Genomic DNA, 26,364 nt, shown 5'->3' on the forward strand with positions numbered 1-26,364 from the left:
TTCTGTCCAGTATGATTTATTTCATGAGTTTGAAGATGATTCTGAAGTGCAAAAATTTCATCAAACTGGTTACATTCATAGCGCTTCTCTCCAGTATGTCTTCTTTAACGTATTAGATGACTGTTGAGCACAAAGTCTTTCCCACAATGGTTACATTCATAGAGTTTCACTCCATTGTGTATTTGTAGATTATTATGGTATGCAAAGGTTTTGCCACATGGGTTACATTCACAGGTTTACTCAAATGAGTTATTTTGTGTATTAGAGGATTGTATTGGGTAAGACATTACCACATTAGTTACATTCATATGGTCTCTCTCCAGTGTGTTCTTCTTTGTTTTTGGAGACTATTGTGAAATGCATAGGATTTACCATATTGTGTATATTCATTAGGTTTCTCTCCAGTGTGTGTTCTTTCATGTGTTTGAAGACTATTCTGTCATGCAAAGGCTTTAACACACTGGTTGAATGCATAAGATTTCTCTTCAGTATGTGTTCTTTTATGTCTTAGGAGAACACTGTTATATGCAAAGGCTTTGCCACATTGGTTACATTCATAAGGCTTCTCTCCAGTGTGTGTTCTTTTATGTACTACAAGATGACCTTTTCGTGCAAAAGCTTTACCGCATTGGTTACATTCATAAGGTTTCTCTCCAGTGTGTATTCTTTTATGTATTAGCATATGACTATTATATGCAAAGGCTTTACCACATTGCTTACATTCATAAGAATTCTCTTTAATATGTGTTCTTTTATGTTTTAGGAGATCACTGTTAGATGCAAAAGCTTTACCGCATTGGTTACATTCATAAGGTTTTTCTCCATCATGTGTTCTTTTATGTCTTAGGAGAACACTGTTATATGAAAAGGCTTTACCACACTGTTTACATTCATAAGGTTTCTCTCTAGTGTGTGTTCTTTTATGTACTACCAGATGACTGTTTCGTGCAAAGGCTTTACCACATTGGTTACATTCATAAGGTTTCTCTCCAGTGTGTGTTCTTTTATGTATTAGGAGATGACTGTTATATGCAAAGGCTTTACCACATAGGTTACATTCAAAAGGTTTCTCTCCAGTGTGTGCTCTTTTATGTCTGAGGAGATGACTGTTGCATGCAAAGGTATTACCACATTGGTTACATTTATAATGTTTCTTTCCAGTATGGGTTCTTTTATGCCTTTGAGGACGACCATGATATACAAAGGCTTTATCCCATACAGTATATTCATAGGTTTTCTTTCCAGTATGACTGTTTTCGTACCTGCAAAGATAATTGGCACATGTGAAATCTTTACCACAGTCATGACAGTAATTACACCAATAACTATTTTACCCATGTGAATTATTTTATAATTTGGTTTAAAGGTAAAGAGAAATTAAACCTTGAGTTTTCATAACTCTTTACATTCATGGTGTTTTCCTTCTGTATTTTATAAAATACCTGTGGTGGTAAGAACATTTATAACCTGGCTTACATTTATAGCATGTTATTTTTTCTATCTTTTCCCGCATATTTGTAGAGAACTGCAAGACTGCAGAGCTTAAGCACACTAATTAGATTAATATTTTTTTCTATACCGAGCCATGATACATTTACAAAGATAACTGGAACATGCAGAAGAATTTCCACATTCCTAAAATGTATATTTTCTGCAGTATGGTTTGGGAGTATTCATAAATGAAGTTGAATAAATTAATTGCTATTGGGGTATATTGCTACAATTAATTGCTATTGGGGTATATTGTGTGAAAGTGTGACCTCACATGTGAGTTTTGAGTGCTGAACCAGCAAAGATCTAAGTGCTGGCCAGATCTTATTATTGTTAGTTCTACAGCCCATCACCTGTCATATATTTTGTAAACATTTGTCCTTCCTTTCTTGTCTATTAGAAATAATATAGAGCTAACAACTGATAGCAATGTACAAAATGGAGGGCAGAACTTCTGAGTGAGAGGATGGCTGGAAAGAAGAAAGAAAAAACAGGAGATTCACCAGCAGGACACTTAGATTAACAGACAGACATGAACAGGAATCACGAGGTACAGCTGGCCATGCAGTGGGACAGTAGGCGAGGTCATTTGTATTAAAGTAGAAAGTTGGCTCAAAATCTGTCCAGCTAAATTGCCTAAGCTTTAAAATATTAAAAAGCCTATGTGTCATTACTTATGTCTGAAAATCCCATATAAATCATTAACATGTATCACATTTTTAAAAAAACTACTAAAAATGGGGACTACTATATATCTTTTCATTGTTCTGGGAGGTACATTGCTTCTTTCAATATCCCTATACTAGCTGGGTCAGGGAAGAAATAAAGAAAGAAATTAAAGTCTTTCTAGAAATCAATGAAAATGAAGACACAACATACCCGAACTTGTGGGACACAATGAAAGCAGTGCTAAGAGGAAAGTTCATAGCACTAAGTGCCTTCAAAAAGAAATTCGAGACAGCTCATTCAAGCACCCTAATGGCTCACTTAAAAACCCTAGAAAAAGAAGAAGCAGACACACCAAGAAGGAGTAGACGGCTGGAAATAATCAAACTCAGGGCTGAAATTAATCAATTGGAAACAAATAAAACAATTCAAAGAATCAATGAAACCAAGAGCTGGTTCTTTGAGAAAATCAACAAGATCGACAAACCCTTAGCCAGGCTAACTAAAAGGCAGAGAGACACCACCCAAATCAACAAAATCAGAAATGAAAAGGGGGATATAACTACAGACACTGAGGAAATCCAAACAATCATTAGGACTTACTTCAAAAGTCTATATGCCACCAAATTTGAAAATCTAAATGAAATGGACAATTTTCTTGATCGATTTGACTTACCAAAGCTGAACCAGGACCAGGTAAATCAACTAAATAGACCTATATCCCCCAAAGAAATAGAAGCGGTCATCAAAAGTCTCCCATCCAAAAAAAGCCCAGGACCAGATGGCTTCAGCGCAGAATTCTACCAGGCCTTCAAAGAAGAGCTAACACCAATTCTCTTCAAACTATTCCACAAAATAGAAACAGAAGGAATATTACCAAATTCATTCTATGAAGCCACAGTCACCTTGGTACCTAAACCTCACAAAGACTCAACAAAGAAAGAGAATTTCCGGCCAATCTCCCTTATGAACATTGATGCAAAAATACTTAATAAAATACTTGCAAACCGAATCCAAGAACACATCAAAGATATTATCCACTATGACCAAGTAGGCTTCATCCCAGGTATGCAGGGGTGGTTCAATATACGGAAATCCATCAATGTGATCCACCATATTAACAAACTGAAAGAAAAAAACCACATGATAATCTCCCTAGATGCTGAAAAAGCCTTTGACAAAATCCAACATCCATTCATGTTCAAAGTACTGGAGAGATCAGGGATACAAGGCACATATCTAAACATAGTAAAGGCGATATACAGCAAGCCTATAGCCAACATCAAACTGAATGGAGAGAAACTTAAAGCAATCCCACTGAAATCAGGGACAAGACAAGGCTGCCCACTCTCTCCATATCTCTTCAACATAGTGTTGGAAGTCCTTGCTAGAGCAATAAGACAGTTGAAGGAGATCAAGGGGATACAAATTGGAAAGGAAGAAGTCAAATTATCACTATTTGCAGATGATATGATAGTATACGTGAGTGACCCCAAAAACTCTACCAGGGAACTTCTACAGCTGATAAACACCTTCAGCAAAGTGGCAGGATACAAAATTAACTCAAAAAAATCAGTAGCCCTTCTGTATACAAAAGACAAAAGGGCTGAGAAAGAAATTAAGGAAACAACACCCTTCACAATAGCCACAAATGACATAAGGTACCTCGGAGTAACCCTAACCAAGGAAGTCAAAGACTTGTATGAAAAAAATTTCAAATCTCTGAAGAAAGAATTAGAAGAAGATATGAGAAGATGGAAAGATCTCCCATGCTCATGGCTTGGTAGGATTAACATAGTAAAAATGGCCATCTTACCAAAAGCAATCTACAGATTCAATGCAATGCCCATCAAATTACCAACACAATTCTTTACAGACCTGGAAAGGAAAATTCTCAACTTCATATGGAATAACAAGAAACCCAGAATTGCTAAAACAATCCTCTACAATAAAAGATCTTCTGGAGGTATCTCCATCCCTGATCTTAAGTTGTACTATAGAGCAACAGTTTTAAAAACTGCATGGTACTGGCATAGAAACAGAATGGTGGATCAATGGAACCGAACGGAGGACCCAGAAATAAACCCACACACTTATGGACACCTGATCTTTGACAAAGACGCCAAAACCATACAATGGAAAAAAGATAGCATCTTCAACAAATGGTGCTGGTCTAACTGGATGTCTACATGTAGAAAAATGAAAATAGATCCATACTTGTCACCCTGCACAAAACTGAAGTCCAAGTGGATCAAAGACCTCAACATAAAACCAGACACATTAAATCGGCTTGAAAAAAAAGTGGGAAATACCCTAGAACTTATTGGTACAGGGGGAAACTTCCTGAACAGAACACCAACAGCACAGGCTCTAAGAGCAACAACCAATAAATGGGACCTCATGAAACTGAAAAGCTTCTGTAAAGCAAAGGACACCGTCATCAAAACAAAGCGACCACCTACAGATTGGGAAAGAATCTTCACCAACCCTTTATCTGACAGAGGACTCATATCCAGTATATATAAAGAACTAAAGAAGCCGAAAAGCAGCAAACCAAGTAATCCACTTAAAAAATGGGGAACAGAGCTAAACAGAGAATTCTCTGTAGAGGAATACCGAATGGCAGAGAAGCACTTAAAGAAATGCTCAACCTCATTAGCCATTAGGGAAATGCAAATCAAAACAACCCTGAGATTTCACCTTACACCCATGAGAATGGCCAAAATCAAAAACTCAAGTGACAACACATGCTGGAGAGGTTGTGGAGAAAGGGGAACCCTTCTCCACTGCTGGTGGGAATGTAAACTTGTACAACCACTCTGGAAATCAATCTGGCGCTTTCTCAGACAACTAGGAATAGCGCTTCCTCAAGATCCAGCCATACCACTACTGGGCATATATCCAAAAGAGGCTCAAGTACACAAAAAGGACATTTGCTCAACCATGTTTGTAGCAGCTTTATTTGTAATAGCCAGAAGCTGGAAACAACCCAGATGCCCCTCAACTGAAGAATGGATGCAGAAATTGTGGTACATCTACACAATGGAATATTACTCAGCAATGAAAAATAAGGAAATCATGAAATTTGCAGGTAAATGGTGGGATCTGGAAAGGATCATCCTGAGTGAGTTGTCTCAGAAGCAAAAAGACACACATGGTATATACTCACTCATATAGACATACAACATAGGACAAACCCACTAAAACCTGCGCATCTAAAGAAACTGAGCAAGAGAGAGGACCCTAACTAAAACGTCCAAACCCCATCCAGAAAGGCAAAGAGGATGGACATCAGAAGAAGAAGAAAACAGGAAACAACCTAGGAACCTACCACAGAGGGCCTCTGAAAGCCTCTGCCCTTCAGACTATCAAAGCAGATGCTGAGCCTGATGGGCAACTGTTGGGCAGAGTGAATGGAATTTTAGGTAAGAACTGGGAAATAGTAAGAGCTGGAGAGGACAGGGTCTCCACAAGGAGAGCAACAGAACAAGAAAATTTGAACATAGGGAACTTCCCAGAGACTCATACTCCAACCAAGGACTATTCATGGAGATAACCTAGAACCCCTGCACAGATGTAGCCCAGGGCAGTTCAGAGTCCAATTGGGTTACATAGTAATGTGAAGAGGGACTGCCTCTGACATAATCTGATTGGCCTGCTCTTTGATCACCTCCCTCTGGGGGGGGGAGCAGCCTTACCAGGCCACAGTAGAGGACAATACAGCCACTTTTGATGTGAACTGACAGACTAAGATCAGAAAGGAGAGGAGAACCTCCCCTATTAGTGGACTTGGGGAGTGGCATGCAAGCAGAGGGAGGAGGGAGGGTGGGATTGGGATGGGAGGAGGGAGGGGCTTATGGGGGGATGCAGAATGAATAAAGTGTAATTGATGAAAAATTAAAAAAAAAAAAAGCCTATGTGTCATTACTTATGTCTGAAAATCCCATATAAATCATTAACATGTATCACATTTTTAAAAAAACTACTAAAAATGGGAACTACTATATATCTTTTCATTGTTCTGGGAGGTACATTGCTTCTTTCAATATCCTTATACTAACATGGCTTTTATTTATTGTGACATATGATACACCTATTAGAAGAAGAAAAATATTTGACATGGTTTCACGTCGCATTCACACAGTTTGATTTTTTTTCATGATCGATATATGGTATAGGGATTATGTTTTTCTCACAATATTCTTGACTCCAGAAAACTGCCCCTCTCATGAAACTTAGCAACATTAATACAAGTCAATGAGTAATGCCAGCTTTACTATGGACTAATTGATTAGTTTAATGTTTGGAGCATACTTTGATTATCTAGTTAATGTGAATACCTTTTGTAAAATCTGAGTTGTAAAAGAGTAAACAGATGGCAGTTCTATAGCACAGCTCTAATGGGGTTATGATTTAAATGTGATCTTTGGTAAAGTATTGTTTCCTTGCCTCCTTTCTTAGAGGAATTCCTTGAAAACACAAATTAAATACCTGACATTAAAGTACATGTTTTGGTAACAAGTTATTACTCATCAATAAATATATGTAAATCAGTCCTTTTATGCTGTTACTTTTCTTTAAACCTCCCAGGACATATTAAAAAAAATTCAACGGAATATTCGTATCAGCATGCATGTGGAAATTACCTTCCATGATTTTTAGAACTTTGACAATTCTGTTCAGTATTATGATCTTCCCAATTGTAGCCTGAAACATAGTACCACAAAATGTATGATTTATTATTGGAAATTAGGCAAAATTTAGGTCATGATTTATGGTCAAACATAGAATCATTCACCTCATTCTTTCTCACCCTCAACTGATATTACAGAAGAGCATCAATAAAGAAAAATTTTCCCCTTATTTTAAAAAGTAAGGAAGATTCATTCTTGTACCTATAGCAGTGAGGTTCTTGTAAATCTCCAGCATCACATCTTTGTAAAGGTTCTTCTGGGAAGAATCCAGCAACTCCCACTCTTCTCGAGTAAAGTTCACATGTACATCATTGTAGGTCAATGCATTCTAAAATATCCACACAAGTGTATATCAGAAAGCATGATACTTGCAACACTGGAAGTATATACTATATGTTCCCATAATTCCAGTGTTCTACTTATTTTCTGACACATAAGTTCTAATGTAACCACCAACTCCTTTTAGAAAGAAACTGAATAGTGAGGTTTACCTCTCTAGTTTCTGCATCCTTTCAGGAGGATATAACCTTGCAAGAGAAATGCCAGTTAACAGAAATCAAGAGAGAGAAAAGTAAACAGATCAACAGTAATGAGCCTGTGGAGAGCTGCTTGTTGCTCAAGCTGTTTTGTTATTTATCAAAAAAAGTTTTCACCTTGGCCTTCACCTGGAGATAGAGAAAAGAGGAAATTTCCCCAAGTTCCTTAGCACTTGTTCCAAGTCCCTTTAAACTTTTTTGTGTGACATTAGACCATATCTGCTTTAAGGAAGTAGTTTTAGGAAAGACGTTTGGTAGTTTCAGGAACTTCTTTTTATATTGGTGTGACTTGTTTTTGCTTCGCCTATAAAAAATGAGTTATGGAATGCTGCAGTATTACTGACAGCCCTCTCACGCTATCCCATTTGTAGTGTGATTTGTTTTAATTATTTCAATCCTCACTCCCCACTCAGGTACTGTTCCACCCTGCCAGTAGGCTCTCACACAAGCCCACAATACAGAAATTGAATGAACAATTCCAAACTATAAAACAATGGGCAAGCTGGGTGTATTTACTCATGCCTTTAATTCCAATAAACCTCAGGAGACAGAGGCAGGTGTTTTTCATAGAGATGGATGATAGCTTGGTGTATGCAATAGTCACGGGTACATAATAAGAACCTGAATACTCTGCAAAAATTACTCAAACAAATGAAAAAGATAGAACTGACAGATCTTGACGCAAGTTTCTACAGAGTTATATGTTCCATCCAGTGCTGTATACATCTTCTAGAAACCTAAACTGCCTTACTTTAGATTGTAACATTTATACGATATTGCTAAAATGAGATGTATGTTTAAACAGTTACAAAAAAATAGATTAAAATATCTACAATGTAAATGTTAATCATGGATAAGCAACATAGGGAATGAGAGATGGCTTGGCAGTGAAAATTTCTTGCTGGTCTTGAAAGTCATTGGGCCTGATTGCCAGAACTTGCATAAATATTTGGATCAGGAACCATAGGGAAGGGAGATGAATGGTGACACAGCCTACACAGAATCCTGGGAAACATACTCCAGAGACAAGACTCACAGGTGCAGATCTAACTTTATTATCCAGTGTAACAGCATTTAAATATCTGAAAGCCTAATCAGACCATCCTGTTCTAGGGTCAAGTACCAGTAACAAGCAATCAGGTTGGTACTATGAGGAAATGTGGAAGTTGCTGGGGGGCAAGGTCACCTTAGGAGAATTCCAGAAAGAAGAGGGAAGCAGTCACTGCCCTAGCCTCTGATCAATTTTGAGACTTCATTAGTATGCTAGGAGTCCCTAGTAGATTAACACTGTGTGCAATGGATCTGGACCATTCAAGCAGTCATAGGAGTCTCTGAAGCTTTACTTACCATTCCATATGGTCCTACAAATGATTAACCTCGACATACCCCACAAATAGAAGCTCACATCTATCCATTATACCAAATTCAAGAATTCTGAGCCAATCTTCTAACTACTGTGAAGACCAGACACATATGAGGTACTTATTCCCATATAGAGTCAAAATAGTAATATTAATTCAAAAATTTTTAAAACAAGCACAAAAATAGGAAGACTATCACACAGTTGCAATCATATGACTCAGAAGGTTCAAGTAGTATTAATATCATGATAAAGATTAATGCAAGATCATATATTTGACAAGTGGAAAACTTATATATCAGGGCTATCAGGTAATAATATAAAAACAAAACAAAAGGCATGTGAGCCTACACTTAATCCCAACACTTTAGAGCCACTTCAAGGTGGATCTCTAAGTTTGAGGCCTGCTCTGACTACATACCAACTTACAGGACAGCCAGGACTACAAAAAGCAATTTTGACTTCAAAATGAAAAATACCAAATTTTAAAATAAGAAAATGGAAGCAGTCTTTTGAAGTCTCTCCTAAAACAACAACAACAAAAAAGCTCTGAGCCAGATGGTTTTGGAACAGAATTTTACTAGACATTCAGAGAACAGCTAGTACAAATACTCCTCAAACTATTCCATTAAATAGAAATAGAAGGAAAATTGCTAAACTTCTTCCATGAGACCACATTCACCTTGATAAATAAATCACAAAGACTCAACAAAAAAAAAAGAAAATTTCAGACTAAACTTCCTTATGAACAGGGATGCAAAAATGCTCAATATAATACTCACAAACCAAATCCAAAAGCAGATCAATAATATGGCCCACAAAGAAAAAGTGGCCCTCATATCAGGGACACAGAGTCAAGGGAAAAAATGGGAGACATCTAGGAAGCGAAGAGAAACTATCATTCAATGAGAAAAAATCAAGAGCAGTCTAATGAAACATTGCTGCACAAGGGAAAAACAAGGCATCCCAAGAACATTACTGACCAAGTCCAGAGTTGCCTTGTGAGTGACAAACAAAGCTCTATGTGGTAGGACAAATTTGCATCTCAGGATCTGAAGCAACCCACCCCCAAAGGCCCTGACCTGAGACTTTACCCACTCTCCCAAGCAGTATCCCTTGCTTTAGAACAGTGATTCTATTTAATTATCAATGCATCAGGGCATTAGAAAAAGCTGCCAAAGCTAGACTGCAGGCTGTTTCTGGTTCTGCCAAGCATGTTCATAGTTTGAGAAAGAACTATGCCATTCTCCATACAGGAGGGCCTCAAAGAGAATCCTTTGCTTGACCAGTCCAGCTCTCAAAACATGTAGCAGAACCATGCTTTTCTCAAGAAGAAAACTGCACCTTTATGGCACACCAGGCCTTAATGTTGGTTAAGAACCTGTAATGCCTCTTTGAGCACCTTGGTAAAGGTCTGTTTTTTTTATATGAGGATGGGCCTAGTGCCTGGGTGAAACAAGGTGTGTCTCCTTTGTCATTGTTTGCAGTCAAATGTCTGGACAATCCTAGTGAACACACGTGTATCTTTAGCATCCTAACCTCTAACAAGCTGGTTAGCATAATACTCATCTGTAGGGTGTTTGGAGGTAGTTTTCCCTCAGCAAAATTCTATTTGGTGCCTTTTACTATTTTGTAAGCATTGGCATATTCTTTATACCATTGATTCTACTTCCTACATCACGAATTAATATTAGAGTGCTACTCAACACAGCCGATGCCTTTACAACCTCCATAAAATTAACTTTAAATGGATCTTACACTTGAATGTTAAATGCTAAGGGAAGACTTTGTAGAAGATTTTAGAGAATTTAATGCTCTCTGGGTTTGGCATCTTGCCAAGGATGCTTCTACACACAAGCCATGCTCCAAAAGATTTGCCCAAATGAAGTCCCCATAGTGAAGTTATTAGAGGCCAGATCCGGGTCAAGGAAATGACTAGGACCACAAGAGGCCACAGAGTTGGCTGCATATGGCTGCTGCATACTACCCAATTTTGGCCAGAATCCATCCCACCGGTTCCTGGAGCTCAGCTTCTTGCTCCTCCCCATTGTGGGCAGGGAACCTGAGCTCACCATGTTGCAACTTCAGATTTTGCCAGACTTCCCCTCAAACTGTTACCCAGTGGTGCTCAGAGAATACAAGCCTGCCCAGAAACAGAGCAGAACCTACAGGTTGGCTGCTAGAAGAAAGTGCCTCCTTTTATCCTGCAGGTACTGATTTGCCAGTGAGTCTTGAGTGATATGAGGACCTCACTTAGACTGAGAGTGTGCTGAAGGGAAAGAGCATAACACTACCAGTCCTAGGCTCTCGGTCTACAGCCATGCCTTTTCCAGATCTACATACATTTGCATTTCAGAAGCCCTTGTTCCTGTCCTTCAGTTGCTTACCCATCTGTTTTCCCATGCAGCCTCAGGAAGCTAGCTGTGCTCACCAGCCTGCTCTTCCCATTTATGGGTAGTGACCCTTCACTCACCATGTCAGGAATTTGGAACTTGCTCTAGCTTCCCTCATGACACCTAGGAGCAGTTCTCAGTTATCTCAGACCCAATCATTCAAGCTTGATCAGCTACAGAGCAAAACATCCAGCATGAGTGCCTGAAGAACCTGCCTTCTCACCTGAAAGGCAAGTCTGTCTGGAGGCTCTGACTGGCCAGTCCATCTTGAGTGACATAAACACCTGTTAGGGTTAGAATGTGCTGAAGGTACAGAGTATGCTGGTTCCTGGTTCAGATTTCCTATCCAGGGACAAAACTTTTCCAGGAATGCAGAGATTAGTGTTTCAATATCTAGTGTGTCTCTCCTCCAGTAGCCTTCCTGCCTGTCTTCCCATCCAGCCAAGGGAGGACCCGCCACTTGAGTTTTCTCTGAATATCTGCCTGTTCCACTGCTCCTTGTGTGAGCAGTGATCCTGACCTCAGCAAGTCACAGCACCCACTAGGCACTTTCCCTTCTTCTTCTTCCTGGAATCAAGGTGGATAACTTGTATACTCAACTTGCAGTGGAGTTATAAATCTGTCCCAAAATTAAAGAGAGAGAATTTGGGAAACATGATTTCTTTTTTTTTTTTTTTTTTTTTTTTTTTTTGTCTTCATGTTTGGTTCAGGTAAAGTGCAGCTACTTTTCACCTGGTAGGTATGATGAAACAGTCCTAACAGAAAAGCAAGAAAGTTATGACAGTGTGGAGCACTGTTGTTAGCCTGCACATCTTCTTCAGTGAGAAAGGGAAAAAGAAACACACAGCTATATTTTTCAAGGTTTCCTAGATAAATTAACTCAAGGAATGAATGATTTATTTGAATGACTCACAGGCTGTGGCTCAACAAGTTCAAAACAATGGCTGACTAACAATAGAAAGCTAGTAGTTGTTCAGTCCATGAGGCTGAATGTCTCAGATGATCATCAGTATATACCAAAATTCCAACGAAGTAGGTTCTAATGTCAGAAAATATAACCTTGATAGTCAGAGGTAGGGCAAGCAGAAAGAGAGAAAGAGCTATGCTCTTCCTTGCCTTTTATACATGTAGGATGCAACCAAAAGCTGCAACCTAGATTATAGGTGAATCTTATCACCTCAATACGCTCAGAATAAAGATGGGTTTTTCCACATAAAAAGGTATGATTGAGAAAAATTTGCCACAGTACCCAACTCTTTTGGTTTTAGTTAAATCCAGATATGGTCAAACTAACTATGCAGAAGAGAAACCACAACATCCAAGACAGAAGAACTGAAAAAGATGCTTTTTCCTGGGGCAGGCCAGAAGAACATGACAATCCTTTCCAAAGCATTTTTTTCTTCAACAAAGCAAGCATTGTGCTTTCACTTAGAAAATATGGATATGTTCAAATGTCGTTTCACCTCTCCCAAGGCATACTAAATAAAATTCTGAATGTGGTCACACTGCAAAACAGGAGATATAAGGGAACTCTTAGCTCAAAGTCATGCAGAAATACATGTAAATCTTTAAAAATCATAGACAGAAATGCCTCTGGAATGATTATCTTGGACCACACGTTCTTAGCTGAAAATGAAGTAAATGACGCCATGAAAATAGATTGCTCAGGAGGCATTGCCATCTGGTAATCATGATGTCTGATCTATCAGGTGGATGCTTCAATGTTACATTTTTCATTCATACAAAAAAAGTGAGCACCAATTCAGAAAACTTCAAGGAAAATACACCTATCAGCATCTAAAGGACACTATCCTTTAGGAACACCTTTGCCGAGCCATTTTAATGTCTCAATAAAATTCCTTCTACAACACTAGCTCAGAGAAAGGCCACAGCTGCTTCCATGATGATCCAATAAAAGTTCATTTTAATTACCATGACTATGGTCTCTCTCAGGGCTGTAACATCACTAAAGAGAATACCATAGTTTCAACTTTATTATTATTTTTGCATCTGGGTGTTTTGTTTGCATGTGTCTGTGTATAGTACCATAAGAAGCCAGAAGGAAGCACTGAAGTTACAGCAAATGGTTAGCTATGATGTGTTTTCTGCAGATGAGACTTGTGTCCTCTGTCACAACTAGCATTGCTCATAATTGCTGTTCTTTTGTTCAAATTTATTTTATATGTTTTAATTAACTATGATTCTCTCCTTCTTGGCCTCTCTCCCTTCCTTCCCAAATTCTTTCCAATTTCTTTGTTGCTAAGTAAGCATGAATATATATGCTCAAATAAGTGGATATAATTTGGTGAGTCCATTTCTCTTGGTTGTGTGTATATGGTTTCAGAACTGACCACATGGCATGGGAGAATCACCTACGGTGCTCATCCTTGCTAAAAGATAATTCTCCCAATTTCAGGAGACTTCCACTCTTTAAACAGCAACTGGATGCTGGGGACACAAAGGTTCTTTTACCCATAGATCACTAGGGATAAATGTAATGGCAATCACAAAGATGTCTTTTCCTAATAAAGGAGCTAAAGTACTACATTCAATCCAAAAGACTAGGAGCAAAGTTTGATAATGACCTGATGACCACTTTGCTACCTGTGGAAGTAGATCTCACTTACCACTTGTTATAGAGGCAGACATTACCCAAGTTTCCCAGGATGATTATTATAGACATTTTCTTCTCCAGACTGTTACTCATTCTTAGGGCAGATGTCACATGTAATTTTTTTGCAGGCTGACCTCTATGCTACTGGTCAGAGACAGTACATTATAAGCCTTTAAGCTATAGAACCCACCTTTATGATTACATGGACTTCATAAGGAGTTTCTATATAGGCACACCTATATCTTTGTTATGAATATGGAACTGGACTGATTGTTGCCTGGAAATATTTTCCCAAATTCTACTCTGTTTAAATATGCACGGAATTAACAGCTTAGGATCACACTCCCCATGTCTGATCCAGGTTGACAAATAAAGCTGCATGAGATTTTCATTGTCATCTCTCACCATTGTTTGTTTTCCTATCTGACACCTAAAAGGACCACCTCAACAGAAGTTTGACCCCAAGTGAACTAGAATGCCTTGAAGAAGAAGCATAATCAGGAACAGAAAACACGGGGTGGAAAATACCTCAGAAGCTAGGAGCAGTGAAGTTCCTTCCAGAGCACATAGGTTTCATAGTAGACAGGTCACTACTATTTGAAATTCAGATTCCAGGGATTCTGACAAATTCTGACCTTGTGTTCAAGAAAAATGAAAGGAGAACAAAGACACACACAGTCAAAACAGTCAGACATGTAAAATAATGACTAGTTTTCAAAAAAGAGAGAGGAGAACTTGTACCATAAAACTTATTGTTGAAGATGGTCCTAGTAGTGTATTGCTTCAATCTCATCACTCAGAATACAGAGGAAGGAACTTCTAGTGATGTTTTGGTGTTGCTCCTGCATGGCTCTCAACAAGACAAGGTAACCAAAATAGTTTGACTATATATGGAAGAATAGCTGAGAAGGAATGTTAGCACAGGCCCTGGGCCATAGAATTCAAGATGTGGGGTGGGCTATGGCAGCCTGGAGGACCATATAATGGGAGGACTGAGGGGCTGTTGGAAAAATTGGCAGGTGTGTTTTGATATGCTAAATAGGTACCTCTGCCATTTGTCCCAGGTTTGAAACCTACATCTATGGAAATACACGAGAGTAGCATGGTCTCCATTGGGAAATGATTATTAAATGAGCCCACAAAGAAGAAAGGTGGGAAAGACGAAGATTCTACTTTGTCTTTTCTTTCTTTCTACCTTCTTTGTTTTCTGTGAGGGAGGGCAGTTACCCAGGCTGGACTCAAATTTTTGCACTTATTTCTTCTCCACAGGCCATTGTGTTTGGCTCAGAAGATTCCATACTTTGAAGCTTACCTGAAACTTCACTGTGAAATAAACATTAGGTGTAACTCATTTAACAGAGTCCCACCCACAAGGCACTGGTTGATTGGGAAGACAGGAGGGGCAGAAGAGGAGGTGTAAGCTTGGAAGACTAGAAAGCATGACAGAAATCAAACATTCTGTGAACTACTGCAGACAGATAATTCAATGCTGATTACAGAAAAAAAAGGCTATATAGCCATTGCTGAGTACCTGGGATGATCCAAGGATAGGTGTACATAATTGTTTAAAACTAGGCACTTCAAGGTTGCTTGATTTGCCTTAAACAGCACACTCTTATCATATGAACAAGAACACAGTACTGAATTATCCTATATTTGAAGGGAGTGGAGAGTTATCAGGTGTCAAAGCCCATCTATCAAATGTGGTTGATAGCATCTATGTCTAAAGACACTTTCCAGATGTAGTTAAGTAACATGACCTTGACCATCACATAAGAATGATCAAAATAAATCCCAAAAGTGTCAAGTCTTCACATATCTGTCATTAAATATAGTCACATTACACACACAAAACATACTTTTTTGAAATAAATCTCATTTTTGTTAGCGCCGCTAGATAATTCTATGACAAGGCAGAACTTCAACATGATGTGCCATATAGTAACTAATGAGAACATGAAGAAGCATGGAACTTCAAACAATATATACATACATTCATATATTCTATTAAGAATTTTAATAATAATCTTGGTAATATATGTTGACAAAACAGAACACATGGAGGTACATCTTCCATTCTTAGACATGTACTCAGAAGGCTGACACGTGCAAATCAAGAATTCAATTGTAGCCTTGACTAATTACTTACATCCACTCCAGGTTTGAATACACACATTTCCAACTAAGAAATCAGTCCCTGATTTTTAATTCTACCTTACTTAATTTCTTAGGACATGAGCAGAATCAGACTAATCTGGGGACAAATTACCACAAAAATGACTTCAGCTTAATTTTTCATGGAGTCTATTTTCCACTGAAATCTTATGACCTCCAAGTCCCCTGTATGCACTACACTCAACATTCTGAAATTCCAGGTCTTACAAGAAGAGCCAGTTCAGCTCTGGACTTTTGCCAGCTCAAGTCCTGATATCTTCCAAATTCCTCAGAAAAAGAGAGCATTTTCAAGTCTGTCCAGGAGCAAAGTCACTTGGCATGCCCCTTTCTGTACAACTTGCTACTGTGCTTCTGTGACTGAATCCTGTAACCAAAAACATCTCAGGTCATGCATGGGCTTACTTGTTTGGTCCTGACAAATCACAGTACATATTTTTGGAGGCCAAGAATAGAAACTCAAGTATCAAGAAAACTAAGACAAAAACCATGGCAAATATTGTTTCCTGCCTTGCTCTATTATTCATCATTTTTTATTCATCTAACTCTCTTATAGAGCCCAGGGCTACCTGCTTAAGGATATTTCCACCCTCAATACAATAGCCTTCTATAGAAATCATCAATCAAAACAATCTCTCACTTACATAGAAACCAGCCATTTTTCTCACTATTTTATTTCTTTTTTTCACTTTAAATCCTGCTTGCAGCTCCATACTTCCTCTCCTCCTGGTATCATCCTCCAACCATCTTCCCCATTCCTCCTTCCATTCTTCTCAGGCAAAGGGAGCCTCCCCATACCAAATCTCTGCAGAACAAGTTGCATACAAACTAAGTGCATTTTCTACCTCTGAGACTAGAGAAGGCAGCCAAGCTAGGGTAAAGTGATTCATAAACAGGCAACAGTGTCCATGTCACAGACAACCCCCTTTTCAAATGCTAGGTGATTGGCATGAAAACAAAGCTTCCCATCAGCTGGATATGTGTAGGGTACGTGAGTCCAGCCTATGCATGTTCTTTGGAATGTGGCAACCAGCCATGTTATGATAGAATGCCAACAACTGAATTTACCATGTGAAAAAAAACAAGTCAGCATTATCAGCAGGATTATGAAGATGAATTACACATAGAGACCAAATATGACTTCTGCACTTACTTTACAACCACAACAATGAAAATTGTTCACAATTTTTGTGAAAGAATAAAGCAAAATTGCCAAGAACATAAACCTAAAACTATAGTCAAGATTTCCTCAAGATACCTAAGGAAACTCAACCAAGAAAATGTGAGGAAGACCAATGTTACATATGATTGTATACATATAGAAATTAAATAAATACAAATGTCAGCATTCCAATGAAAATAAATTAAAGTGACCCTTACACTGTTCAAATTACCTTCTAGATACAACTGATTTTTTTTCAAACAAACTCCCCATGCTCTCGACCTCTCTCTGTAAATAGAGGTCACCAAAAAGGAGGGCTATGGGGCTGTAGCTCATGCCATCCTAGAGATTTCAGGTAAACCCAGTCCTACTGATTCCCATAAACAAAACAATGTTAAATAGCAATTTTATGTTTAGTTCTTGCCACATCTATTCCAGCACAAGATGTGAAATCGGTCCTATGTAACTGCATGTATCACCATGTACACTTGAGACAACCCTGCAACTCAGAAACTCCTTTAAACCCTGGAATTGAGTTCCTTAAGTTATATCATTGTGACTGCTCTTAGTGGAAAGGTAAAAGGATGCTAATTAAATACTGCTGAAGTCTAATCCACATTTCTTCCTTGACATCAATTTCTTACCTATTTGTAAAATTGTAACATTTATCACAAAACAACTGAATTAGGAAACAATGTTTAAAATGTCCAGAAATATGACCTTCATTTTTTCCAAGCTGTCTTCCTACTTCACACACAACAGATAGCTCATTATATGTCTCAAATGAGTAACTTTTTAAAACTCTGCTGTGTATAGACTTTAAGTTGAGAATTTAGGTATTTTAACAAAAAAGAAAGCAAAGTCATGTATCTGGGGGGCAATAGACTGGGATCAATGTAAAAAGAAAGCAAAGTCATGTATCTGGGGGGCAATAGACTGGGATCAATGTAACCTAAGCCAACAACACTTGTCTCAATAATATTTTTCCAAAAGGATGAGGATGCAGCTATTCTAGAATTAATATCAACCACCAGGAAGAAAGTATGCCACACACAATTAAATGCTTAATGAAAAAAGTTCTCTTTAATAGTAGCTAGCATGTATCTAGTTCTAGTTAATGCTATAAGAGAAGACAGTCTAAAACTCATTTTGTGCTCCATATATGTGCAATCTTCCCTAAGTCTATTTTAGGCTCCAGGTTATATATTAAACAATTTCAGTATGGACTAGAGAGTTCAAGTCTAGCTACTGAGCAACTTGGGAAATTTACACAGCAAAGATATTCCTAGAATGATTTATATGCTCCACTGCCCTAATACAGCAGTTCATTATTCAGTGACATGGTATAATTGAGAAGTCTCAGAGGTATCAAATGTTAGGAAAAGTAGAAGGTAGAAAATGTAAAAGCTAGGATAGGAAGGTTTTGCACAAGGTATGTCTTATACTAAGTAAGCTTCTTAAAAATAATATAATATTGTACACTACTTCTTGGTGACAAATGGAAGAAAACAGGAGACATCTATGAATTGATCAGAAATACTCATACAATGGTATAAAACCATGAGGAGACTAATATTACAACATTGCGCAAAGGGAACACAGGATATCAAGAAAATTATTTAACAAGACCACAGTGACTTTGGAACTGATGAGGGTAATTCCATGTGTTGCATACAGTTGGTTTCTCAGAATGTGAAGGAAGCCCTCCTCAAATGCCCTGACCCTGCAGATGACCCTATTGCTGGTTTTAGAAAAGGAACACTGCTTTATTTTAAATGCCTAAGAATCTTGGGGAAATCTCCCAAAGCCTAGGCAACAGGTTGTACTGGGTCTGCCAAGCATATTTGAGGAGTGTGAGAAGAAGTTAAGTTATTCTCCATACACCAATGGAATGATATATTCTAAAAAAACAAAGGTATTGGCTATTTTCTATTTCATCATGAATTGAACAGAATCCAAAGAAAATTTCTATAAATTTCCTAGAGGAAAGCATATTCCAAAGCTATATGCCATATAAAATGACACAAATTCCAAATAGGATTATGTAGTAAGAGTAAGCACATGGGCAACTGTGACCTCTGAATGTATCATCAAAGCTCCAACTATCAAGAATGTGTACAACAGTTGTGACAAAATTAGGAGAGGAAGAGAAAAAGCCAAAATCATAAACCTAAAAATATTTTCAATTTTTCCTCAAAAGACTGAAGGAAACTCGGCCAGGAAAAAATGCGTACTTGACCAAGGTTACATTTGTTTATATGTGTATAGAAATTAAATAAACAGACTTCAAAACTCTTACAAAAGCAACTCAAACTGACCTCTAAAGTACTATATTTCTGACCCACCAACTATAGTAGATCACTCTTCCAAAAGGAGAGACAACATGCTCTATGCTCTGAAGTTCTTTGTAGAAAAAAAAAAGTGATTCTACAGCCCCTCATGCCTTCTTGTGGTTTCAGGCACATCCAACCCCACTGAAAGCCACACACAAACCAATGTGGTGAGTGTTTTCATGTTTGCTTACTCCCACATGGATTGTGCCACAAGATATGGAATCTGCCTTATCTACCTACCCAACACCAGGCACACCTTAGAAACCTCTGCATCACAGAAATTCCTTTTGTGTCCCGAAATTAAAATTTCCTGAATCACACTACTGTGGTTGAAAGTAGCGAAAAGATAAAAATATTCCAAACAAAAATTGCTGAAGAATGCACATTGCCCACTTTCTACCAGCGTCAAAACTATTTATAAAATTTGCCACACAAACCTGAATGTGGAATGCAAGGTTCAGAACTTCTAGAGAGCAGACCATAAGTTTTCCAATTTCTCTTCTTACCACACACCAAAAGCAATGTGTGTGTGTGTGTGTGTGTGTGTGTGTGTGTGCACGTGTGCACTGGACAGTGATATTTTAAGTATCACAGCTTTAAGCTGCTAGGGATGCAGAGGAATTCTCCCAGCCCCACCCATTGCCCCCAAGGAATCCACACTCAAGGAAGATTCAGAGACCAAGGACCAATCCCCAAGTCACCACATAGATCAACAGAATGACAGTTGACCCACAGTCTCAGCATCAAAATATCAGACTCTGAGAGCTTAGCAGATCTGTTCCTCCTGGTTTTGGTACAGTGGCCCACACACTCACCATTGCATGGTTTGAAGTCCCCCTCACAGTTCTCTTCAGCTGCATCAGAAAAGAATCCTGGAAACAAACTATGAGCTACCTCCCACTGGTGCTACTGATTGATAGGTCTGCCTAGAGTCCCTCGTTTCCTTTGACTACCCAGCTGGGCTTAAGGACACTAACAGCTACTCTACTAGGGGATGAGATCAAATAGCTCAGGGAGCTGAGACCTTCCCAGCTGGGCCCACACCTTAGGCACACATAGAGCCCTACTCTAAGAAATCTGTATTTTAGTATGACTTTTTCATTTCCAAGACACAAGGAGACAGTTCCTCTTCTACCTCACAGGGTCCTTTGTGTGCACATTCCATCACACAATCATTTTTCAGTGTCGCTATCTCTACCTTATAGCTGAGAAACCCTGAAGCCAAACAAGTCAAAGTCAAACAGTAACAATTAAAACAAAAATTGACAAAGAATTTGAAAGGAGTGGTAAATGGGAAATGAATGAAAAAAAAAAAAAAACAAAGAAATAAAAAGGAAAGGTCATGGATGATTCTAGGTATGGTGGCGTAGAAAGTTTATTATAGAGAAAAGGGACAGAATAGCCAGATGCAGGGACATCTGGGAGAGTCCACAGGGGACATAACTGTGAGAATTATGAGAAAAAGTAGGAGGGGAGAGGGGAAAGCTAGACCAAGATGCCTGGATAGTAAATAATAGATGAAAAAGCCCAGGTAACCAAAATGGTTGGATTACATAAGGAAGACCACCCAGGGAAAGGGGACCTCAGACCCTGGTCTAGAAGGCTGGGTATGCCAACCATTACCCTATGGCAGGTAGAAACAGGGATGCTTGGAGAACCAGCAGCTGAGCCTGCTTTTATTTGTTAAATAGGTACCTCAGCCATTTGTCCCAGGATTTGAGACTTAACAGTAGGAAAGAATGAGGAGGTTGAAATGATTTCACTATAATCTCAAAACTTGTTTTAAAAACTTGAAACTGGAGAGCAACAGAACAAGAAAATTTGAACATGGAACGTCCCAGAGACTCATACTCCAACCAAGGACTATTCATGGAGATAACCTAGAACCCCTGCACAGATGTAGCCCATGGAAGGTCAGTGTCCAAGTGGGTTACATAGTAATGGGAAGAGGGACTGCCTCTGACATAATCTGATTGGCCTGCTCTTTGATCACCTCCCCCTGAGGGGGGAGCAGCCTTACCAGGCCACAGTAGAGGACAATGCAGCCACTTTTGATGAGAACTGATAGACTAAGATCAGAAAGGAGAGAACTTCCACTACCAATGGACTTGGGGAGTGGCATGCATGAAGAAAGGGGAGGGATTGGGGGATTGGGATGGGAGGAGGAAGGGGCTTATGGGGGGATACAAAATGAATAAAGTGTAATTAATAAAATATTAAAAAAAAAGAAAATGTATAAAAAAAAGTTGAAACTGGATTCATGCCCCAAGATTTTTCTGGGACTAGACATGCATAGAAGAGCACACCAAGTATTATGCACTCCTTTTCTCTTGGGATGCACATTATTGTTAGAGTAATAACATTCCTGTTAGGCTCGGCCACACCAGTTTGCCCAGGTCTTCTGTGTTTGTTGAACCAGTGTAACTGTAGAAATTTGGTTTCTAGAAATAAGTTTAGTTCCTCTTCCAGAATCTTGATTGCCTTGGTCTGTGAACTCCAAGTAGTGCCAGTTTGGACTTTTCCTAACAATTTAAACTGAATAACTGACACTTCTGTCCAAGCAGGAAAGCTCTCACCATCCTTTTTCTCCATCCCTTTCTGTGCTATGATGACACCAGCTTCAAAGTAGGTCATTGAACTCAATTCATACACAGGTCCCTCTTTATTTGTAATTACCCACTCTATGAAAGCCAGGGATGTTTGAAGGACCTCATTCACTGGTTCCTTTTCTATTTCACTGACCAGGTTAAGGTCCAGCCTGAAATGAGTTGCAAGACACTGGGCCACAAAGGCAAGATTAGGTAGTTCAAAGCTAGTCTTAACTACATAGCATGAAGAAACGCTGAGTTTTTGGAGACATTTCTCTAAACAGAAACTAATGAGGAATCCATTTTTAATTAGGAATGAAATTCTTTTTAAAAAAAATATTTAATTTTCTTTTCTGTGCATTACTGTGAAGGTGTCAGATTGCTTGGAATTGGCATTACAGACAGTTGTGAGCTGTCCCTGCAGCTGACTGCCTTAGTCTTTGATCTAGCTATTGCCTACCCTGATTCACACAGCAATTGTATATAATAGATTGTTCTTCCTGTTCTGAACAGAAGGCACAAACCATGCTCCACATGCAAATCCTTTCACTGTAACTGCAATGGACAGTTTATTACTAACTCAAATTATAGAGCTCTTCTGTGGCACAGCCATTTAACTAAAGAATTTAGAAATTTTAATCAAGAGGAAAGCAAGGTCATTGCCCTAGGGAGAAACAGACTGGGATGAAGGTGACCTCAGTCCAAATAGCTTGCCTTGAAAACATTTATCTACAAGGGTGAAGATGCAACTGTTCTAGAACTAATATCCCCTCCCAAGGAGAAATCACTGCAAACACAATTAAAAGAGTAATTAAGACAGAGTACATTTAATGACAGCATACATTCAGCTCTGGCCAATGCTTAAAGGAGGCAGTGGAGGACAGCCTTTTGCATTACACATATCTTGTAACCCTTAAGTCACTTTTAGGTTCAGTCCCAGGTTTTCAACAATTAAAATGTGGACTGGGGACTTGTAAGTCTAGCCACTTAGAAAGATTTACACAGCAAAAATATTGCCAGAAGTAGACTAGTGCCCTCAAACAGCAGGTCACTATTCAGTGACAGGGTCCTGAAGTGAGTATGCCAGAAGAGGAAAAGACAGGAAAAGGCAACATTGGAAAAAGTAAAAGCTGGGGCGGGGAGGTCTTATGCAAGGTATGTGTTAAGCCGAGTAAGCATTTTTGTCCTTCAGTTCATTTATTTAATCACTGAACAGCCAGATGGAAAAATCCACCCTCCTTTCCTCCCTGTCTCACCCCCACAGCCCACTCCTCCCTACCTCTATCCTCATAGAAGCAGATCCCCTTCCCCATTTAAGTACCAACATACCCTGATGCATCAAGTCTAAATGGAACCAATTGTTCCCTTTCCCACTGAAGCTAGGCAAGTCAGTCCAGGTGGAAGGAAAGTGATCCAAACCCAGGCACAGAGTCAGAAACAGTCAGGACTCCCACTGTTAGGGGAGCTACATGATGACCAAGCTGCACATCTGCTACATATGTGGAGGGGTTCTATATCCAGCCCATGAATACTATTTAGTTGGTGGTTCAGCCTCTGAGAGGTCCATGGCCAAGTTAGCTTCTCAAGAATAGCATCTGGTATACTACTTTCAGGGGAAATGGAAGGAAATGGTTAACTTCTGTGATGTCAGCAGAAAATATCATAAGTAGAAACAAATTCACGAGGAGTCTAATGAAACAGAGCTGCATTAAGAGGAACACAGGGTCTCTCAAGAACATTACTAACAAAGCCTACAGTGGCCTTGGAGTTGACAACCACAGCCCAATGTGGTGGAAAGAGCTGGGATCTCATGATCTGAAGCAATGCCTCCCCAAAGGCCTGAGACTCAGACCATTACAGGCTCTCTCAAACATATTCCTGGCTTTTGAGAAGGAACTCCATTTTATTCTCAATACATGGAGAACTTAGTGAAAGCTCCCAAGGCCTAGGTCCCAGTCTGTTACTGGCTATGCCAAAAATGTTAATGGGACTGAGAAAGAACTATGCCATTCCCCTTATATGAAGGCCTCATGGAATGCCTTCATTAATCAGGACAGCTGTGAACACAAACACATTTGTTTTGTTTTGTTTTGTTTTTGTCTTTTTTTTCCTTTTCAAACAGTTGTAAACCAGTATAGGCTTGCCCCTGTGGCAAAACTATTCTTTTCTCAAAAAGAAAACTGGACCTTTAGGTAAATGAATTTTAATTCAAATCATGGCTGTTCTGGCAAGAGATCACATCCAAAGACTTTCTAGGTCTATATGATCTGGTTGGAATATAGACACACCTTTACTCCCAGGAGAAAGACATAAGCAGTCTTTGTGGTCAAGGCCAGCCAGTAGAGAAAGCTTCAGGTAAAGAAAAGCTTAGGTTTGGGTGTGGTGGTACAAAACTTTAACCCTAGCCCTCAGGAAACAGTGGTATGCAGATGTTTGAGTTCTAGCCATTTCTGCTCAGGCTGTTCAGCTGAGTCAGTGAGTTGAGAGGCAATGCAGTCAAGTTGAGTTGGCAAAATTCAAAAGTTTTACTGGGAGACTTTTACAGACACAAGTTGAACAGAGAAACTAGGCACAGGTGAACACAGACAGAGCCAGAGAATGAGAACCATCCAGAAGATTATAACATATTGCCAAAGTGAGTATGAGGCCAAGTGGAGCAATTTAGTCATAAACTAGGAAAAGGCAGATTGATTCAGTCACCTTGGAGGGGAGTCTGAGCCAGAACAGCTGAGTTGAACAGGCCACCAAGAGTTCAGAAAGAACTAGAAAGGATGAGCTTTTTCAGCATTAAGTCTCAGAGGATGAAAACATTCTAGGCCTAGACTGGATGGTATGGAGGCTAGAAGCTTGCAGGAGTAGGCCTAGGTTAGCAGATGAAGGCACTAAGCTTCTGGAGGACAATTACATCAGGAGAATAAGTTACTTTAACACCTTTATGTCATCGCAGGCTATAATGTTCGTTGTGACCCTGTAAAACCACCTTGAGCAGCTTGGTAGAGGCCTGTTATTTGATATGAGGATTGGCCTGGAAGCTGGTTGTAAATCAGAGTTGTCTCTCTCCTTTGCTAGGGTTGGAGCCTAATTTCTGGAGAAGCCCGGTGAACATGTGTATGTTAGCATGCTAATCTCTAATAGGCCTGGTTAGCATACTGTTTACCTGTGGGGTGATTTAGAGGCAGTCCTTCCCCTGGCTAAATGCTATTTAGTGTCACCTATTATTTCCCAAGTATTGGCTATCCTTTACATCATCAATTCTTCTCTTCCTCATCACAGCTTAATATTGGAGTGCTACCCAACACACAAGATGCTGTTTACAACCCCCACAAAACCACCTCCGAATGGATCTAACACCTAAAGGTTAAATATTAACAGCAGAACTTGTACAAGACGCGGTAGAAACTGGAACACAAAGACAAACTAAAGTACTCCGAGTTTGGCATCCTGCCACGAGGATGATTCTGCCCACAAACCCCTGCTGTAAAAGCTCTGCGTGAATGCAGCTCCCGCACTGGAGTGACTCAGTTACCATCACTGGGTACGCGAGCATCAGGACCACAAGGTCCTTCCCCAGTGGCCGCCGCTGACCAGCCAGTCCTGGAAGAGACCCCGCACAGCAGCTCCAGCTGCTCAGCCGCCATCTCCTCCCCGCATTCACCATGTTGCAACTTCGGAGCTTGCCTCAGTTCCCCTCGCAGCACCCAAACACCGGCCTTGGCGCTCAGAGCACACCACCCGGAACCACGCGAGCCTGCTCAGCAGCGGGAGCTGAAGGAGCAGAAAGGCATCTGGAAGAACACGCCCCCTTCCTTGACTGGTGGGTCCGGGCAGAGCCCTAATTGGCCAGTGTCTTGAGTGACAGGATCCCTCCCTTAGGGTTAGGTTGTCTCCCTTAGGGTTAGAGTGTGCGGAAGGGACTCAGCCCTTTAGTCCCTGACCCTGGCTTCCAGTCCAGGACCGTGCCTTCTCCAGATCTGCAGAGATTCGCATTTCAGCAGCGCTTGTGCCTGTCCTCTGATAGCCTATGCCTGTCTGCACACCCAGCCTCGGGACAACCCAGCCTTCCCACCTTGGCTGCTCAGCCACCTGCTGCTCCCCTCTGTGGGAGGGGACTCTAAGCTCCCAACTCAAGATCTCAGGGCATGCCGGAGGCCCCCCACAGCATTCAGTAAGCAGTTCTCTTTCTTCTTCCTGGTGGATCAGGCTTCCATAGCCCATTACTCAACTGCAGTGGAGTTACCAATCTGTCCAACAAATGGAAGGGGTCCTAGAATATTAACAAGTAAAGAGAATTTTGTTAATTATTTATACATGTTATAATTAAAGAACAAAATACAAATTAAGGTGACTTCTTTATT

At 39.7% G+C, this 26,364-nt stretch overlaps 1 protein-coding gene across 1 annotated transcript; it reads right to left on the bottom strand.

The window, feature by feature from the left end:
- Positions 1-25,647, bottom strand: LOC132650945 (zinc finger protein 120-like). Its single transcript, XM_060376268.1, has 6 exons — positions 25,536-25,647; positions 11,364-11,424; positions 7,505-7,691; positions 7,053-7,179; positions 6,804-6,864; positions 1-1,262 (listed from the first exon to the last, which is right to left on the bottom strand). The coding sequence occupies exons 1-6, from the start codon at positions 25,645-25,647 to the stop codon at positions 440-442; spliced, it is 1,371 nt and encodes a 456-aa protein (XP_060232251.1). The 3' UTR covers positions 1-439.
- Positions 25,648-26,364: the final 717 nt, after the last annotated feature.

The sequence above is a fragment of the Meriones unguiculatus genome, assembly GCF_030254825.1.
Source record: "Meriones unguiculatus strain TT.TT164.6M chromosome 13 unlocalized genomic scaffold, Bangor_MerUng_6.1 Chr13_unordered_Scaffold_37, whole genome shotgun sequence".
NCBI classification, from domain to species: domain Eukaryota; kingdom Metazoa; phylum Chordata; class Mammalia; order Rodentia; family Muridae; genus Meriones; species Meriones unguiculatus.